This window comes from Coturnix japonica, chromosome 13 (assembly GCF_054131305.1).
Source record: "Coturnix japonica strain WE chromosome 13, WE-NBRP24, whole genome shotgun sequence".
In the NCBI taxonomy this organism is placed as follows: domain Eukaryota; kingdom Metazoa; phylum Chordata; class Aves; order Galliformes; family Phasianidae; genus Coturnix; species Coturnix japonica.
The window spans coordinates 18,916,578-18,935,584 of NC_140675.1; the positions used below are offsets into that span (position 1 = coordinate 18,916,578).

At 50.1% G+C, this 19,007-nt stretch overlaps 2 protein-coding genes across 11 annotated transcripts in view; both read right to left on the reverse strand.

The window, feature by feature from the left end:
* Positions 1-82: 82 nt before the first annotated feature.
* NUDT16L1 (nudix hydrolase 16 like 1) lies at positions 83-1,985 on the reverse strand. 2 transcript variants are annotated; one of them, XM_015877401.3, is made up of 3 exons: positions 1,723-1,985; positions 1,294-1,554; positions 83-1,078 (listed from the first exon to the last, which is right to left on the reverse strand). In XM_015877401.3, exons 1-3 carry the CDS (start codon positions 1,957-1,959, stop codon positions 629-631), a joined length of 948 nt encoding a protein of 315 aa, XP_015732887.1. In that variant the 5' UTR covers positions 1,960-1,985; the 3' UTR covers positions 83-628. The 2 variants fall into 2 exon arrangements, with proteins under 2 accessions (XP_015732887.1, XP_032303531.2); XM_032447640.2 differs by lacking the exon at positions 1,294-1,554.
* Positions 1,986-2,473: 488 nt separating this feature from the next.
* MGRN1 (mahogunin ring finger 1) overlaps positions 2,474-19,007 on the reverse strand; it is a 33,949-nt gene continuing 17,415 nt past the window's right edge. For 2 of the 9 annotated variants that reach the window (XM_015877413.3, XM_085514797.1), the window contains 12 exons: positions 16,200-16,266; positions 14,120-14,172; positions 11,877-11,924; positions 8,787-8,855; positions 7,941-8,100; positions 7,429-7,538; positions 4,886-5,109; positions 4,415-4,538; positions 4,220-4,265; positions 3,753-3,860; positions 3,039-3,083; positions 2,474-2,768 (listed from right to left, as the gene is read on the reverse strand). In XM_015877413.3, coding sequence (XP_015732899.2) covers positions 3,043-3,083; positions 3,753-3,860; positions 4,220-4,265; positions 4,415-4,538; positions 4,886-5,109; positions 7,429-7,538; positions 7,941-8,100; positions 8,787-8,855; positions 11,877-11,924; positions 14,120-14,172; positions 16,200-16,266 — 1,050 coding nt within the window. In that variant the 3' untranslated portion in view covers positions 2,474-2,768; positions 3,039-3,042. Of the gene's footprint in view, positions 2,769-3,038; positions 3,161-3,752; positions 3,861-4,219; positions 4,266-4,414; positions 4,539-4,885; positions 5,110-6,513; positions 6,580-7,428; positions 7,539-7,940; positions 8,101-8,786; positions 8,856-11,876; positions 11,925-14,119; positions 14,173-16,199; positions 16,267-19,007 lie in introns of all 9 variants that reach the window. The other 7 variants (XM_015877411.3, XM_085514793.1, XM_085514795.1 and 4 more) reach the window with 7 other exon arrangements.

Here is a 19,007-nt window from a genome sequence, read left to right on the forward strand (position 1 = left end):
TGTGGGGGCAGCAGCTCTGCAGCCTTCTGGAACCCCCCGGTGCTGTGCGCTGGCAGTCAAGAAAGATCCCGACTGCAAAGCGTTCAGCAAAGCCATTTATTCCACTTTCCTGCTCCCACAGATCTCCAGATAGAAACCCACACGAGTTCGTCCCCGTGCCCCACAGGGAATTCAGTGCAAGTCATTCCAATGGGAGCCCAGCCTCACTGCTGCCAGCAGAGCAGAGCAGACACAACTGCAAAGGTGCTTTGCCAGCAGCCTTATTGCTCAGCTGTGCCCACTGCACAACACAGCTGCGTCCGAGTCAACGCGGGGCATCCCAAAACAACAGGTTTTGTTCCTTAAAAATGAAACCGGGACCCGAGAGCAGCAGTGTGTGTGTCCCTGAACTCAAAGCGTAATTCTAAGGCTTCAGCACCTTCACATAAGCACATGAACTCTCTGCAGGGGGCTGTGCAGATTGATCTGGGAAGCTCGCTAGAGTTTAATGGCCATAAAAATACATAGCTTTCCCCTGCTTCAGACAATTCCAAACCCTCCTGGCTACGCAGCCAGCAACTGGTCGGGAAGTTAAAAGAAAGTCTCTATTTTCCTCCCCCACTTTTAATCGATTACAAACACGGCAGCATCACTCCATGGCTTCGCCCACCTGATGCTCCAACACACTGTCTGCCCTGGGCTGCCCGTGCAGCTCCGCCACCATGGCCTCGTGCCCCGGCACAGCCGCCAGATGCTCCAGCACAGCCCGGCTCTCCAGCCCGGCCGCCTGCTGCTCTGCCAGCTCGGCCGCCTGGTGGTCTCCACTATCTGAGTATTCATTGCCCGCTCTAGCGGCCGCCGCCAGCTCGTTGGCGTGCTTTGCTGCCGCGATGGCTGCGTGGTCGATCACCGGCTTCTTGGGTTTCTGCGTGGTGGCCACCGCCTCGGCCAGCTTCTCCTCCGGCACCATGTTCAAGATCTTCAGAGCGAAAAGCAGCTGGAATTTGGCAGGTCCAACAAACGAGTTGGCCAGGAAGTTTGGCAGCCCACCCATGCGATCCTTCTGGGTGTACAGGGGGACACGGACCATGCCCATCACCTGGAACAGCACAGAGCGCAGCTCAGCGGGGATCAACGCACCCCCCAGCCCCGCACCCACAACCCAACACCCCCAACCCGCAGCCCCGGTGCTTGTTTCCCCCCCGTCCCCCCCTGCTCTCACCTGCCTCCATCCCCTGCTCTGCCTGGCCCCGCTCCCCGCTCCCCTTTGTGTCCCCTTTGTATCATCCCGCGGTTCCTCCCTTCACTCCCCACCTCCAGCCCGTGATCCCGGGAGTGCACGGCGCTGATCTCGATGGCGTGCAGCTCCTCCAGGGTCAATTGTCGGGCGTATAAATGCGCCACCACTCGATGCGGCCCGTCCGTCAGGTGCGAGCACAGGTAGTCGGCCTCCGTCAGGCGGACGCAGCCCAGGCCCAGGCCCAGCACCCGGTTCAGCCCGTCCTCCAGGGACCAGTACCGGCGGTCCACGAACCCCCCGGGGAAGCCCAGGAGGCCGTCAAAGCGCATCTGCATCTAAAATAGGGGCGGGGGGGGGGGGGGGGTTAACGGGCCCGACACGCGCCGCCCCGAGCCCCGACCAGGCCCCGGCCCCCATCGCCCCGTTCCATCTCCCCGTTCCTTCCCCCATCGCCCCGTTTCTCCCCGTTCCTCCCGTTTCCTCCCGTCCGTTCCCGTTCTCACCAACACGGCGTAGCGCAGCGGGATGCGGCCGAACAACATGCCCGGGTTGGGTGCGTACAACATGGCGTGGCACGAGTGGCTCCATCCCGGGCCCAGCCGCATCGCCTCGTACCGGGTCAGCGGCTTCAGCTCGGGCACGCCCGGTACCCCCAGTGTCGGTAACGGCGGGAGTGTCCCCGCTCCAGCCGGCAGCGCCCCCACGGCCGCCATCACCCCCATGGCTCCCATGGCCGCCATCGCCTCGCCGCCCGCCGGCCCGCTCTGCGCACGCGCGGACGCGGCGACGTCGGGGGGCGGGACCGCCGGCCGCCGAGAACCAATGGCGGCCCGATCGCGAGCCGCGCGGCCAATCGGAGCGCGACTCCGCCCGCCAATCACCGCCGTAGTCCTCGTAGGGGCGGCCAATAGCGGCCGCTCCCCGCGGTCCCGTGACCGGCGGCCAACGGGGGCGCGCTCCTCCGCCCGCGCCGCGCGCCATATTAGGCAGCGCCGCCGACCAATCAGATCAAAGCTGGGGGAGGGCGCGCGGCCTCCCAGCATCCCCCGCGAGACGGCGCCGAACAGCACGACGGGAACGAGGCGGGCACGTGCTGCCCGTAGCCACGCCCATATCCACAGGCCCCGCCCCCTTTCGCTTAAGCCCCGCCCACACCCACAGGCCCCGCCCCCTTTCGCTTAAGCTCCGCCCATACCCCTCCAGGCCCCGCCCCCTTTCGTTTAAGCCCCGCCCCCGGTCCCGCAGCCGTTCCCGGTCGGTGTCTCAGCGCTTTATTCGCACCCACCCGTTATTTACACCGCACACCGGAGTCACGCGCCGCCGCCGCCCGGTCCCCGCGGCCCGACGCCACCGGGGACACACGTGGGGCCCCGTCCCGCCCCGTCCCGGCCTCAATCCCGGGATCTCGCGGTCCCGGTTCCGCTCGGTGCCGCTCACGGCAGCCGGTGCTGCTCGTCCTCCACGTGCAGGCGGCTCTGCTCGTACAGCAGCGGCTGCGTGGGGCTCCCGGAGCCGCGGCCGGGCGGGGTCTGTGTGAAGTCGGATGAACCTGCGGGAGGAGCGGGAGGAAACGGGGTCGGAACGAGCGGAACGAGGCACCGGGACGGGAACGGGAACATGGGATGGGTGCGGGAACGGAACCGACGGGGACACCGGGGACATGGGGGGGTCCGGTTATGGCGGCACAGGCACCATGGGGTGACGGGCAATGGGGTGATGGATGGCACGGATTGATGCTACAGGGGGGGGTGGCTCCCAGGGCTGCCCCGGGATAACGCTGCCCCAGCACAGCGATGCAGAAGAAGAACGGAAGACGTACCAGCTTATTCCTCTATACCAATAGAGCAGGAATCAGGACCCAGTGCTGCCCGAGACAGGAGGGAGGAAGGCAGACAGAGAGGGAAGGAGACATTAGAGAGCTGCTCAGCACAGCCTGCGGCTCTAGGGAAGAAAACAGGCTGCAACGAGAACAGTGCGGCCGAGGCGCAGCACTGCACCCCACAGCCACAGCACGAGGGACCTTCCCAGACCGAGGCTGGGCTACTTCCCCTCCTTGGGTCAATGGGCGTTTTGAGGCTGGCTGTGTTTGGTGCTGGGGAACAGGAGCAGGGATGGCAGGGCCTGGGCACTAAGATCTTCACACCCCAGCCCTGCTCGTTCCGGACAGTGTGGGCAGCATCAAGGAGGCCACATGCAGACAGTAACAGGGGCTGTACCCAGTAACAGGGGCTGTAGCAGTGGCTTGGCCCAGGGAGGAGAAAGGGGAGAAGGACAGAAACAGAAGGACAGGGGAGGTAGAGAGAAAGGGGGATGTTCCCTCTGTTTGTCCCCCTCAGCCTCAGCAGCCAGTTCTGTGCACTGGGGGAATGCGGAGCCTGTGCTCCAGGCAGATCCTGGCCCCTGGGGTGACATCCAGGCCCCAGAGGAGGCAGCAGCACTCTGGGAAGCCAGCAGTGAGGGATGGAGCCCACAGCCTTCCCCTCAGCCACCCCAGCACAGCACACAGCTCCGGCCTCAGCGCTGCAGCCATTACCTGGCAGGTAGACATCAACTGGAGGGTCAGTGTCCGACTGTGTCAGGCTCCTGTGCTCACCGCAGCCGCCGTCCTGCAGGACGTCTTCAACAGAGGGAGGGCAGCCACCTGGAAACAGTCAGTGCTGCAGTCAGTGCCAGCCGTGAGGAACAGGCAGCTCACAGTGTTGACAGGCTGCTCTTCACACACGGGCTGATGTCCCCACGTGCACCCAGCGCACCCCTCCCACCCCATCCTCACACCCTCATGGTGCTGAGTACCACACATCCTCCCCCTGGCATGGGACACACTGTGTGCACAGCCCTGTTTCAGCAGAACCACAGCAGTGCGTGCCATCAGCTCCTCAGCAGTGAGAGCAAACAGCTCGTGGCGTGCACAGCTATAGCTGGGAGAAGCTTGATCCATAGCTGGGCACCTTAACAACACAACCCAGGTCTGACAGCCCCCAGGGCTGAATGAACACTCACTCTTCTGCAGGGATGAGCTGTCCTCCATCTCTTCCCCTGCCACACTCTGTAAGGAGAAACAGCACAAGTTATTTCAGCCTTTCCTGTACTTGTCTCTTCTTTCTCCAGAATGATGCCTGAGGCAGGGATCCCTCAGGAGACAGTTTGAGCCCCAGAAGCCCCACAGGACAGCTCTGGCTCAGAGCACAGACTTACTTCTGGGGAGCTGGTCTCCCTCAGGACCAGCTCACCCCCGCCCAGTGCTGGCTGTGAGTCTGAGTCCTCAGAGAGCTTCTCTTCATCCTCCTCGTGGATTGGGGATGAGGGAGACCGTAGTGTGCTGCAGCAAGAGAAACTCTGTTTGGTGGTGGCAGTTCCAGCTGTCACCACCCTGCCCCATCCCTCTGCCCAACCCACCTTCCACCAGCAGCATAAGATAACTCAGAGCAGGAGCTCAAACTGTTGAGTCAGATTCATCACAGCTCTAAAGATCAGCTACACAGAGAGCAGCAGCAGCTCTGTGACACAGCCACAAGTCCCTGCTGGCTGCCAGGATGCACAGTGTACTGTGCAGTGCCATCAGTGATGGCATCAGACAGAGACACAGCTCCCTTTCAGCACCCAGTGCACATGGCCACAAGCCCTCAGGGCTTACAAAGGAGCAGACCCCTCTGCCCCCATGCTGACCTATCTGGAGACTTGCTCCGCTTGCCCTTCTGGTGGCTGCTCTCCACGGCTCTGTCCATCCCAACAAGCGGTCGGTTTGCAGGGGGCATCCCATCCACTATGCCAGAGTAGTTGATTTCTTCATACAGAGGAGCTGACGGGATGGTGGGGGACACAGAGCGAAGGCCATTCAAAGCTTCCAGCAAGGAAATAGGCTCATAGCCTGGAGGGATGTTGTCAGAGTTCTGTGGGTGAGAAGAGAGGGGCACGTTAAGAAAACCTCACCAGGCTGGAAACAAAGGTAATGGGGGACTCAGCTGCAAGCCAGTAAGAACCCCAGCACTGCTTCCAGCTGTGCACATGCAGCTGTTTCACAGCATCACCAGAGTCACTGAGAGAGTCAAAGGAGCAACCCTCTAGATTAAAACTGGTCCTGCAAAACTACAGCACTTGCACTTTTTCCACTGTGTTCCCTCAGCTGCACAACAGACGTTCAAGAGCCACAAACACAAAGGCATTTGATTTCCGTACAGCAGCTCAGAGGTGCTATTTTGTAGACAGAAGGTTCAGGAAAACAAAAGCCATTGGCTCAAGTCTGGGGGAATATTTTCACCTGCCTGTGAAGAGCAAGGCCTGGGGGCTGAACACTCAGGCTGCAGGGCACTGCTCAGAGGTTGGAGGAGGATCTCAGCTACTGCCTACAGCACCCTGGCTGAAAGCTTCTGAGCTTCACTCTGGAGAGACACTGCCCTCTCCTGGGCCACTTTCCACTACACCACTCTCAGAGCTCCAGCAGAAGTACTGGTTGCTGTCTGAGGCTTGTGCAGAGCCAGGGTCACACCGAACTTGTGATAACCCCATTACTGAACCCACACTTAGGTTTCCACCGGATCTGATAAGCCACATTCCTCCTCAGCCTGAGCATCTAGAACAGCATGAGGAAAACTGCAGCCTCCTTAATATTACTGACAACTATAGTTGCACAGTATTACACAACAAGGGCCCCTTCCTGGGGTAGGGGGGTCTCCCTCACCTTTCCCCTTCCCAAACCCTGGTCCCCCACAATTGTTTTTCACACTGTCCTCAGCATGACATTCCAGTTACACACTTTCATACCATCTTGGACACTCCTCAACAAAACAAGCTCTATCCTTCCTGTTTCTGCAAAAGCAAAGCAGCCCATTGCAGCTATGAGTCCTAATGCAAGACCAAGCCCAGCTGTGCCTATTTGCCTACCTCTATGTGTGAGAACCAGTGCGAGAACCACAGTGAGAAGTGCACACACCAAACTGGGTGCGACAAGTGAGAGGAAGCTTTTGGGTGAGCCAAGGGGACAGCAGCTTGCCTATGTTCCTATAAAGCTATGAAGTGTCTTCTGCAGTCAAGCTCATGACCCAGAGGCCATCACCCATTGGGTCCCTGTGGTTTACTCTTCCACACCCAAGCCAGAAAGGTTAGTGATCCATTTGTGCAGGCTGTGAGCATCTCACCACTAACATGGAGACAGTGCTCGTGTGTTGCAGGCTGTGCAGGAGCACAAGTCAAATCCAGCATTTCAGCAAGCCCTCGTGTCTGTAACACTTTCATGTGCTAGTGATGCCACTGACAAATAACTGCCATGGGATACAAATACAGCTAAGTCCACTTACTGTTTTCCTTTTAGGTTTCCTGCTGGGCAGGGTGACAGTGTTCACTTTAGGGGGTTTAAAGGGACACTGTCAAGAGAAAACCATGTTTTAAAGTAGTTTTTTTTCCGGAGGTTAGCAACACAGAGACACTCAGCATCTCCTCACCTTGCTCCAGGTGACAGCACCTGCTCTCCTCTACACTACACTCTGCTCTTCAGTTTCTTCCCCTGCCCTATTTCGTAGCCCCAGCTGCAGGCAGCAGGGCTACAGTGCTGAAGAGGACACATGGATAAAACCAGGCTGATCCTCTAACAAGCCATTTCTGTTCTCATTAAGGTCTGTAAGATCATCTAGAGGCAGAACTCCTCCTCACTCTGACCTCACGTCTCGCCAGAGCCAGCTGTGCAATAGCACCACTCAGGCAACAAGCTTCTGCCCTCAGCACACCAGAGCCATGTGATTTGGCCTGGAGGCCAACAGTACTGCATTTTCCACCCTGCACTCACTCAGCTGCCTCCCAGACCCAAATCAATCAGGGAAGCTGGCACAAAGAGGCCTTTCTCCTACTGTGCTGAGTATCCCAGAGCTAAGGGGTTTCATCACAACATGTGGTCACATAGACATGCATGAGAGTTGAACGGTAACCCTATTTGCTCAGCCTGTTGCACCAGTGTCTGCCACATTTCCGTACCTTTACTACCACTAATAATAATACTACTAATACTAATAATGAAAGCAGAAGTCCCAGCTCTATAGAAGAGTTGAGGAAAGCCACTGCATAATGCAGGAAGGCTTTACCCCAAGGCCTGAGCATACCTCCTGAAGTCCAAGGGACGCAGGCCAACAGGCCAAGCAACCTGGCACACACGAGCTGCCTGCCCACGGTGAGACCAGCACCCAGGCTTTGTATAAAGGGTTACACAGTGAGTTACTTACAGAGTGCTCATCATGGTCAACGCTCTGTGCCAGGACGGGGCTGAATGACACCGGTGACAGAGCTCCTGGCTTTTTCCTCACAGCTCGGATTTGCAGCAGGGCACGGAAGGCTATGAGAAAAGAGCACACAGGTGAACAGACAGTGAGCCCTCGGCCTTCCCATCACAACAGCCTAAATCTGCTCTTTGTGCCACTGCAGAATGCAGATGAGATAATGCTGTTCCATATCTTCAGCTGTGCTACTTATAGTCAAGGCTGTCTGGCACTTCCTCTGATAAGATCTTGCTTTCAGTTACTGTATCTTTGCCAAGTTTGAACTTTTTAGATTTAATTTCTCAGGCCAAACATCTGTCTTAGGCTCTTTATCCTTTTCTTAAGAAGGAACAATCAAATAACCCCGAGATAAAGCACACACCGAGATACAACACACACTCATCCTCATGGCCTCTACTGACTTAACAGGAGAACAGGAAGGAAGGAAGATGCCCTTGTTTCGTGGGCAGGAAACTCACGCAGCCTGCAGATGGGGCAGTTGTTGGCCTGGTAGCGCAGGGTGTCAGCACAGGAATTACACAGACAGAGGTGTCTGCAGGGCAGAATGAGTGTGTCCCGGAGGTCCGACAGGCAAACCACGCACTCATTGCTGTTGTCGCTGTTCTCGTCATCTGAAGGCTGAAACAAGAGGCAATAATTTGGAACGAGAATGGAAAATGCAAAATAAATCTTTTCTCTCCTGTCTTTTTTCAGATGCTACCTGTTGGCACAGGCAGGCAGAGATTGCAGCACACTTCAGGCAGGACACTGTGTTACTTGGAGAGGAAATCCAGCCTGTCTTGCACCACGGCTGCTCCACTGTTTGCAAATCACACGCTAATACTCAGAACAGCAGTCTGAGACCAGCACTTTGTATGCTCTGCAGCCCAGATGGCAGCAAAGGGCAGCTCTGTGTAAGGTTACTGCAAGCACAAAGCAGTCACACATGCTTGGGGCTGTGCAGCAAACCAGGATTCAGGAGAAACTCCTGCCTGAAGACAGGCAGTGCTTCTGGTTAAGACACTTGCATATATCCCCTGATATTACTGATGCTGTGCTCCCTCCTGTATGCAAATCCAGTTTGACTTCACAAGTTCTAGACAGCTCAGTTCCATGCAATGATACAGGAACATGCAGTCCTCCCATAGCAAAACAGAACAAAACAACAGAAGACATTTGAAGAGCCAGTAACACCACAGACTTGGTGGCCATCCTGGGAAGCATCTTTACATTACACTGCCAAAACTTGTGTGTAAACTTGAAAGTGGAAGGTGCAAGCTGGAAACCCACAGCCCAGGGAGCAGGAGCCTTCTGAGCAGCCTTACCTTGGTCTCTTGGTTGTTTTTGTTCTCAATGCCATAGATCTCCTGAAGCAGGTAGCTCACCCGGTCAACCTAGGGAGAAAGATAACAGTTGGACTACCAGCTGCTCTGCCACTGATGTTTTGAGATATCTTCCCTCCTTCCCTGTGTCAAAATGTCCATGCAACACCCGTGGCAACCAGCTCTCCTAGAGCTACTGAAAAACATTAATAGAAGCAAACGTCACAAAAGACAGCAGGAGAATGAATGTGTCCTTGCTCCAAAGTGGTACCTACCTCACCTGGTTAGTTGAGAGCCCAACTGGCCACTTCAGTCACTACCAAGATCATCTCAAAAACACTTACTCTGTTTATCACAGAAATCACAAAGTGGCATATGCCCCAAATTTTTCCTGATATCCAACCTAAACTTACCCTGGTGCAACTTAAGGCCATGAACACATCCCATGCCAAGATGGGAGCACAGCCTAGTTACATCCAGTCTGCCTACCAGTTTAGAAATGCTCGGAGCTGGGATGCAGCAGCTTGAACAAACCAATTCCAGAGTCTCCCCATCTAACTCAGCGTGCAGCTTACAATCTGTTGTAGGCCTGCATTTCAAGGCAATGAGGTCAGCAGTTGGACTGTGGAGCAAAATCCTCTGCAGTGTCTCACAATCCACCCAGGAAGTTTGTGAACAATTATGTGGAGCTGTCCTTTTATAACTCAGCACCTCAAAGAGAGTCTTTTTACAGCATCCCAACTCCTCCAAGGATCACGATGAGTGATAGAGAGTGCACAATGGCCAGCTCAAAGAGCAAAATACATCAGGAAGGGAGAGAACCAAGTCTCTGCAGGATTCTGTATTCATTTCCCACAAGAAGCTCATGGGGCCCTACTAAGAAAAGAGTGAGAAGCACAACGTGGCTCTTACCACAAGATCTCTGGGTTTTAAAACAGTAGGGCTAAATAACAAGTAGGTGATACTACACAATGCAGTCCCTCACATTCTCATCTCTCCCGCAGCACATCATCCTTCCCAAGGCTTCTGTTGCTAAATTCAGAGCCAGCTGATGCACACAAGAGCCACTGGCCAACTGGAGGTCATGTTTTTTTTTTCTCAGTTCCATCTGTTCACATTCAACCATGTTCTTTTCTCTTTCTTTTTATTTAAGAGCAGGTTGGTACATACACTATAACTGATCCTGGCTGGGAGAACAAAGCAGTCCAGCTCATTAGCTGCACTGCACAAGGTACCCAGGAATCCTGGTGATGGCACGGAGAGGCAGACAAAAAGAAAGGCTGCAATGGGGAAGCATTTACAGCAGTATACAGATGGACTATTCCCAACATATACTCCATAATGCTGCTCTATGCTCTTCTAGATGCAGATGCTACGTTAGTTTCAGTGGTACTGTGCGTTCTTCTAGCAAGAGTTTAACTCTGTTTTAAAACCAATGGAAGAGAACATCTAAGCATTAAATTTTACAAACCACCAAGAAAAAAAGCACCGACAACCAAACACCGAGTGGGAAGGACACATGCTGTGCCAGTACAGACAGACAAGCACACGCTGTTTCACTGCAGGATTCGGCTAACCACGTCCTGGTAGGGAAGGAACATCCTTAGAGAGCATTTCTAGCAACACAGTCCTCCATTTGGGAAGCCCAGAGCACTAAATGGAGAATGAAGCACACGGTGCATTAGTGTGTACAGCAATCCAACATCAGTTCAGAGAGCTCACGGCCATGTATGCACAATCATTAAATAAAAAGGCAAGATAAACAAGCTGCTTTCTGTCAGCTCACCAATGTAGTGCTCCGCTCTGAGCAGAAGAAAATGTGGGATCAAGGTGCAGCTGGCATCACACTGCTCTGCTCCCATGATTATCACACAAATATTGTATGCTCAAGAACAACAAGGAAATGAGAACACCGCATGCTGTGTGTACTGCATGGAGGTTATGGCAACAAGGACAGGAAGGGTCGAGTTTCCAAGCAACAAGGAAGTAATTTCAAGATGTGGGAAGAATCCAGACAGATCTAGTGAGTAATGCTCAGACTTGATGAGAGCTCAAGCAATTAAAAGGATGACAAGACTACAACAGATGCAGGAATGGTAGGAGGAAGCCAGTCAGGTACTGAAAGTCCCCTTACTTCAGCCAAGTTTTATATAAGCCACTTCTCTGTGAGGACTCCAAACTGAATCACTGCTTTCAGCCTCACACGATCTGCTGTGTAGCCTCATTCCTGCCTCATATTTTGCATCCCTTAAGACCATGCACCAGAACAGTATCAGCTTGGATTGAGCTAACCTGAAGAGCATTATCCTGCATACAAATACAAGGCGCATAGCAAAGCTGACAGACTATTTAAGACAGTTCCTCAGGAAACAGAGAATCTCCCAGATCCATTTCAACAGCTTACTTGTATGTTCAACCTTAGCTCTTCTCTTTCATCAATGCATTTCAATCTGACCCTTGTAGCAGGATTGCTACCAATTTCCTTTCAGAAGCTTAAACTCTTGGCAATCTTTAGAAGTTTTCATTTGCTTATGTATTTCTCTCCACGCAGGACCAGGTGCAATTTCAATCTTGATAAGGCTTTGCACAGTATCTGTGCATTGCACCACACTGGGCTGGGTTAAAAGCGGGCTACAAATCCCTAACATTTTGGATGCCATTTCTCCCTTCTTCCCTCATGTGTGTGGTGTGTATGAACTAAGGTCAAAGAACAACAGTGTCTGTGCCTGCTCAAGTCCCAGGATACTCACAAGGGACAGGCAAGTTAAGCCAAAAGGTCTCAATCCATGGGGCTCCTCCAAAGATCTGCGATGCAGCAATATATAAGGAATACTGAACTTATACACAGTGCCCGACTTGCAGAGAGGAACAAACAGGCTTGCATGACTGCACTGCTGTATTTGTTCCCCCAACAACACATGGTACACAACATCCAGCCCAACACTAAGCAGCAGACATGGCTATCTGGTTATCTGAGCTAAGTAGCCAAGATTTCAGGCCCTTGGTGAACTAATATAAGAGTTTCCCACTAGGTACTGCTGAGTGTCTGTGGCACACAAGTATGTCTTTAATCAGCAACAAACAAGTACTTACAATCTGCTTCTGTTTTAATGGCTTCACGGAGTAACTGCCATCAACATGCTAGGAGGAAAAAATAAAAACTAAATGTATTAAACAGACAAAAATGTACAACAATTAGAACAGATTAATGATCAGTTGTCATCTCTTAGCTGAGGGAAAAGTGGCATGTGTAGTGTCAGAATTAGCATCAGGAATAATCCACAGGTGCCAACTGATGTGAATGAAACCAACTCCTCTGCCAGAGCACTGAGAGCACGGTAGGAGACCAAGGGGAAACTCCAGCAAAGCCTGTTGCTTCGAGCAGCTGCAGACATGCATCTGTTTGCTGGGGGAGTTTCAGAAGGAAGGGACAAAAACATTACACCTAAGACAAAACAGTGCTGTTTTCCAGGCAAACACAAAATGCCAAGTTTCTGACTTTGGAAAAGCAACAAGGTCAGACGCTGTGCAGCATCAAGGTTGCTGTTCTGCTCTTGAATACACACACAAACAGCAAACTGCTGAGGCTGCGGACCTGCCTGTCCTCCAAGCGTGCTTTGCTGATCAGCAGCAGTGCTTATTAGCAAAAACCTCCTCCAGATTGATGTACCTACACTTCAAAAGCTGCAATTATTCTAAGGATAGGAGGAGAAAGAACTCTACGAGCACTTTGCCCTCTGACCTTAAACGTTATTATTATTTTCTTTTAATCCTGTTTTAAGCTTTCAGCTGGAAGATCAGAAGTAAGGAGTGGCCTCAACAGACAGCACCTCCCTCTCAGAGCACACACAGACTGGGAAAGGAAGGGAGGCAGATTCAGTCTTTGAGCTGGACACAAGGTATAAGCCAGCATAAATGGAATGGCCTGAGCAGCTTTAGTTGGTTCCTAGTACTGTTGTTCAGCTTGCTGAGCACTGAGGGGAAACATGCCATCACCTTTATGTATCCAGACAGCTCAGCAGCTCTGCACAGTGCATGGAAATTAACTGTATTTCTCGAAAGCCTGTTTCCAAAACTAGAGTGGCTAAGCTACTTTCCTTATAAGCCAGAAGTTTCCAACGCTTTACTTCTGCTGTCAGATTAATACATTCCCAATACACACCAGACCACTCTGTGGTACAGTTATCAAGTGCTGGCCCTGGGATTCTACAGTGCAGTCTCACCAAGCTCAGAGCAGGACTACAAACCCTATAGCCCTTCCCAAGCACCTGCTGCCCACACTGTCCTCCCCCAGGTGCTCTCAAGAAATGACTGAGGGATCCCAGAGACTTATTGATCTTTACAGCTCATCTGGACGAGGCAATTAGAAGAACAGCACCCCAGGAGTGCTGCAGCTGCCCATCTCATTTCTCACAGATCTCTAATTGTCCAGGTTAAGCCCAACACATACCAAGCCAAACAACAAAACAAACCTTGAACACTCAGAGCACCTTCCAACCACAGGGCTGCCTGGTGACTGGCTGTGATGCACAGGCCCTCTGACTCAGCTTGTCACCATCTACACTATCCAACTAGGATAAGTCCTGGCAACTTTTTCCTGCTTACTTCTGGACATGGCAGGGACAGAATAGACTGAGGAGAAGTCAGCCCATGTGCCAGCCTGGAAGTAGGGAACTTCTAACAGCACAGCATTGATGCTGCTCTCCTCAACATGCTCACCTCTATTCCAGCAGCAACATTTGCCTCATCTTAGGATGTCACTACACGTCACCTGCCCAGGACAAGCCCAGACACAATATAAAGTAGTTAGGAATCTTGTAAATGTTTTCAAGGTACAGTCATCATGCGAAGAGACTCCCCACACTGGCAGTGCTCAGGTCAGCTACTATCCAAGAAAAGCAAAGACTTTATGTGGGATGTACCCTGAGCCCTAAAAGGGTTTGGTCCTAAGCATAAAGTAAGGCTAAAGGTGCAGCAGGCTCTGGACACAGCAAATCCAGTTTTGCAAACTGATCACAAGGCCCTGGAAAGCTGCATTCTAGCAGCCTTGGTGAACATCTACCACTCTCAAAGACCACAGATACCATGGCACACCCTCTCGCCACACACAGGAAACACCAGCTACAATTAGTGACTGACCAGCTCAGGAACAAATGGTGATTACAGACTGCACAACAGTTGCTGCAAGCAATTATTTGTCCTGCAGTACCAGTCCTGAACTCTAGCCTCATGCCAGGACCCCATTGTGCTAAGTGATACATAAACACAAACTAATGACCCATGGAAATATTTACATATACAGTGATAAGGACAGAGGGAAAAGAGAAGTCATTTACCTTTTCAAATGCAGCCAGAAGAACATGAGCATGGCCTGTCACCTCAACCACCACTGCAGAGAGAGAGAACACTCCTGGTTAAACACTGAAAGCAGCACAAGCATGATATCATCATGAGCTGAATTTTAGTCCACTTGCACTTTTTAAACTGATACTACCTTCACCTCCATTTGCAGTTTAAAAGGAGAACCTGGGGACCCACAGACCTGTCAGCTTCACCTCAGTCCCTGGGAACACGATGCAACAGCTCATCCTGGAAACCACTTCCAGGCACATGAAGGAGAAGGAAACCATCAGTAGTAGACAGCATGGGTTCACAATCACCAGGCCTGACCAACCTGATAAGCTTCCATAATGAAATGACCAGCCTGATGGATGAGAGGAGAGCAGTGCACACTGTCCTCCAGGACTTTGGCAAGGCTTTTGACAGTGTTCTAAGATCCTCATAGGGAAGCTGCTAAAACACAGGATGCATAAACAACACTATAAGTTCAGTGGGATTCTGCTCACTCCCTATATTCTTGGGTTTCGTTACCTGAATTTACCGACTGCTATTTTAATTTCCCTTTCCATTCTATTCATTGCAAGTTAGCTGTCATTTTCCAGGTACTCCAAACACACAAGGCTAACTCCTGCCCATCTTATCAGTAAAAAAGAACCAGAATACACAACAATTTGTCCCAATCTTGTTTGTGTCACATGTTTTTGTGTTGATATTCTTTTCAGGAGTGGATTTAAAGGAAATGGCCTCTCCAGGTTATTAATATAGATGACAGTTCACTGCTGGCTAAGAGCTGACATACTGTATGCATAAACGTATGCTTCCCATGCTGCCTCCCATTCTACTTTTGGTCTTTCTTGATATGTCTAACATAAGAAAGTGGAAATACATTGGCGAAAGCTCAACAAAAAGTGGAAGCTATTTTTTAATCATTGGTCAAGAAATATATGTCCATACCACAAACAGCACCTGAAAATCAGTAAAAACAGATGCACTCTAAAGGCAGTTTCTTTTATGTTATATCATGAGACTATGATACTATGATACTATACTATGATATGTTGCACTACGCTGTGTTAGTCACACCTTAAATCGGTTCATCCAGTTCTGTTTACTTGGAGGACTGTAAAATAACGCAATGAATTTCTGTGCACTTTCACATAGGAAGCAGAGCAGACAAACTGCAATAAACAATACAATCTAAAAGGGATTTTTTTCCTTTCTGATTTTTCTTCAGCTTGGAACAAAAAGTTACAAGAAGCAGAAGAAGAACATTGGTCCTGCCGAGCACAACAGCCATCAGTTGTAGGGAACATGTGACTTTCTTGTGCCCCTTTCATCACCAGCGCTCTGAATGAGTGCAAACACATAGAGCCTAAAAGCACACACACCCTACGGAAAACACTGCACAAGGTGATTAACAATCTAAACATTTACTGCCCACTCTTCTCTAAAAGGGCAGCGTGCTTTAAAAATAGCCAGCCATATTATTTACCATCAAAAGTCATGCTCTTTTATTAATATCATTCAACTTCCTTTGGGAAAAAGAAGATAATTTTAAAGTGCTGCATTAATCTGTATGTGGTTAAACAGTGGCCTGAGGATTTAAAAGCCCTTTCTTTCCTTCCGAGAGTTCCTCAGCCCTACAGACAGCTTCAGCTTTCACACAGATGATTCAAACCTCAAAGAGGTAGAAGAGACAAACTCCATCCTTGCTTTACAGGACTGCAAACACAAAACTAAAAGAGAGAGGGAGTCATTTGTTCCAGTTTGGGCACTAGTGGCAGAGCCAACACCTAACCCTATCTCTCCTAAACCCCACTCTAACACCAACTACCCAGTCAATTTTCCTGTAAAAAAATCAAGGTTATCTTTGAAAGCATATCTTTATGTAAAGCATATCTTTATTGACTCTTAATGAAAGAAGTGATTGTGAATTCCTGAAATAATTTGATTCTGGAAAGGCTCCCCACACCTTTGCTGCATGTAAAATGTTTTTGCTTTTGCAGGAGGCCTCCCCTGAAGGGTCACTTAACATCCAGCCAGTCAGAAGACTGAGTGAGGTTATGCCATGCTTACCATCCCCTTCATCCACTACTGCTCGGATGACCACTGGAAACACACCGCGGTCCAAGTCAAAGTTCAGCTGAGGGAAAGAAACAACATCAATTTAGACAATTCACACCAGGCCTGTCTGAAGACTTGCAATAGCATCAGCAACAGAAGAATGGAGTTACAGGATACCAAGCTTTCACCTGCAGGAGCAGCAAGCTCTTCCACTGATGGCTGTGCTACCACCCCAGCTGTGCCTGTGGGCCTGAGAGATTATGAGGCTTTAGGAAGCACTAAGAGCAAAATTATCTGCACTATTTGTTGATAAGTCAGCCCTTCCTGAGGGGCTGGAGAGGCTGTTAAGGTCCCCTCCAACTCAAGCCATTTTGTGACTGTAGAAAAGCAGTATATGCTCTGCTCCCTACACCATGAAAAAAACCCAACCTTATTCTTTTATGACACTCTTAAAGACAGAAAGAAATCTGCAGAACTTCAAGCTCACGCTGCACTCTGAAGAAACATCAGACTGATTTCCATCTCTTGGCATGTTATGAAGTTCAGGTCCCTGACCTTCTAATGGATGAGAGTGAAAATTTAAGAGTTGAGAGTTTCCTTGAGCGAAAGGAAAATAGACTCAATTTCTTCCTTTGCCCTGCACTTCATTAAAGCACTTCAAAAGCTACGTGTGATTTTACACACGCAAGAAAAATACAACCTTACAAACACTGTCCTATGCCAGGAACGGAAGTGGCTCACAGGCTGGATTTCTGGTGTTTTTGTTAATTACTGATTTGGTTTTCTTGTCTCATCTCTTGCCAATAGAGTAAAAGATGTCCTTTCACCGCGGTGCTCCAGGCAGTCTGCTTCCAGTTTCCCAGTGAAAACTGAGACTCACTTCAAAGCACCGCAGGGTCCTTCAGGTGGTGCTTTGGGGCTTCCTGCTCTCTCCTCACCCTCTGCACCACCGGTGCTGTGATTTCCTCCAGTAAGTCTCTCAAAAGATACAAAAGGAGGATAATCTCAGTCAACTGGCACAAATGGCAACCCAGAACACCAGACTGGATGCAAGGCAACCCCGACAGCAAGCCCTGGTATAGCTGGAAATGGTTCCACCCAGGATGAACTACATCTAAATGTTGATAACTGTACATGGATATGATGTTCAGACCCGAAGGATACTGATTTTTCATTCTCTGTATGATGATTTTACATTTTATTCCTCCTACAAACGACTATAGTCTCCTTCTAAAAGAACAGAGTAACACAGAGACCATAAAAGCATCATCTAACATCTCAGTACTTGCCAGATGAAACTCACAGGGCCACTATTTTCTATCCTGCATTTTTGAACTATTAGAGCATACCAGAGAAGGAGGAAAAAATAATTCACCGAGGACAGCTGATTAAGACTGCCGAAAGCAGCTTATGGCCTTGCTTTGCTTCCTGCACTGATTTATTACCATAACACAACAGCTACATTTTGTCCATGTGAAATGAAAGTCACATCACAGTAAAGCAACCAACCATGGTTGCTTTACCATATAAACTATTGCAATCTCAAACAAAAGGCCTCTTCAATGGTTCGTTTTCCAATCATTTTTAGGGGCCTGAAAACAACTGCCAACACATGCCTTACACTGTAGCCCACGAGCAAACCAGTGTGTTAAAAAAACAAAGTAAAAAGTATGTTTTTCATAAGGTTTTTCCACATAACAACTCACCATAACGCTATTTTCCATTCTGCTGACCAGCCAAGAACTACATCATCTCTGAGCATTACACTGAGCAAAAACATGAAAGAAATCTCTTTTTTGACAACAGCAACAGTGAAGTTGGAGGGCAATCTGAACACTGTAACTGTACACAGCTGAATGATATCCCTCAGCCAGCTGTCAGATAAAAGCACTGCACTTCAGGGGACAGTTAAGAAGATTTAGAATTTCACTGGACTCGAGAAGGGAAAAAAACAAACAATGTAAACAGCCAAAGTGGAGAAAGAACTTCTGAGTCAGGGTTTGTCCCACATTGTCTCCACCAGAGCCCCCATAAAAGCAATGAAAAAGACCAAAGGATGCATCAGAATCAAGCAAAGGGAGCTAGGAGCTTACTTTTCCACTGCATCTCCCTTCCCCTTTAAGCTATCAAAGGGATGTGACTTTAGTACTCAAATTAAAACCTTGCTGGCAGGAACAAAAGTGAAAACCAAGCTTTCCAGTTCTTTAAGAAAGGGATCTGAGCTCCTACTTCCCAGTTTCCTCAGATGACAGAAGGGGTTGAAAAGCAGCTCTTCCAGGCTTTTGTAGGCTGAACTTGTGAAATCATATATTGGCAGAGAAACCAGGACATCAGGAGACCAGACTCTGCAGGCTCCTGCTAACTGCCACAGCACTGTTAAAGCACAGGACTGATTCTAGTTAAAACTGTAACTCCAAGACAATAGCTATTCAATCTTTTCAGAATACATGAAAGATGACCTTTCTTTTTTTTTTTCTTTTTTTAAACCTTAATTTTTTAATAGGTAGTGTTTCTTATTAGGGCTCACAGACACAATACTCTTATACAAGCCTGAGAGAAGAAATTAGTATTGTATTAATTCTGACCTGGGAGAAGGGTCTGCAGGAACAAGTGTATTAGCAGTAGCTACAGGCCAGCTCCTCTGCATGAGGAATGGCTCAGGACAGCTCTGCACAGAGGAGGGCAGACAGCAAAGCCTTTCTGCTTTGTGTAACATGCAGGGAAGCCCTTGGGCCAACATTTAGAGGCTCAAGAAGCAGAGTTACTGCCAGGACTGGAATTCTGCAGAGATACCAAAATTAATAGGACTCCGTAGATCTT

Bases quoted from the DNA above. Each gene is read 5' to 3' on its own strand.
- NUDT16L1 (XM_015877401.3), bottom strand. From the start codon at position 1,959: ATGGCGGCCATGGGAGCCATGGGGGTGATGGCGGCCGTGGGGGCGCTG. The intron at 1,555-1,722 runs GTGAGAACGGGA...CCCCTATTTTAG, and splicing joins CGCTGCGCTACGCCGTGTTG to ATGCAGATGCGCTTTGACGG. The intron at 1,079-1,293 runs GTGGGGAGTGAA...GTGCTGTTCCAG, and splicing joins CCCGGGATCACGGGCTGGAG to GTGATGGGCATGGTCCGTGT.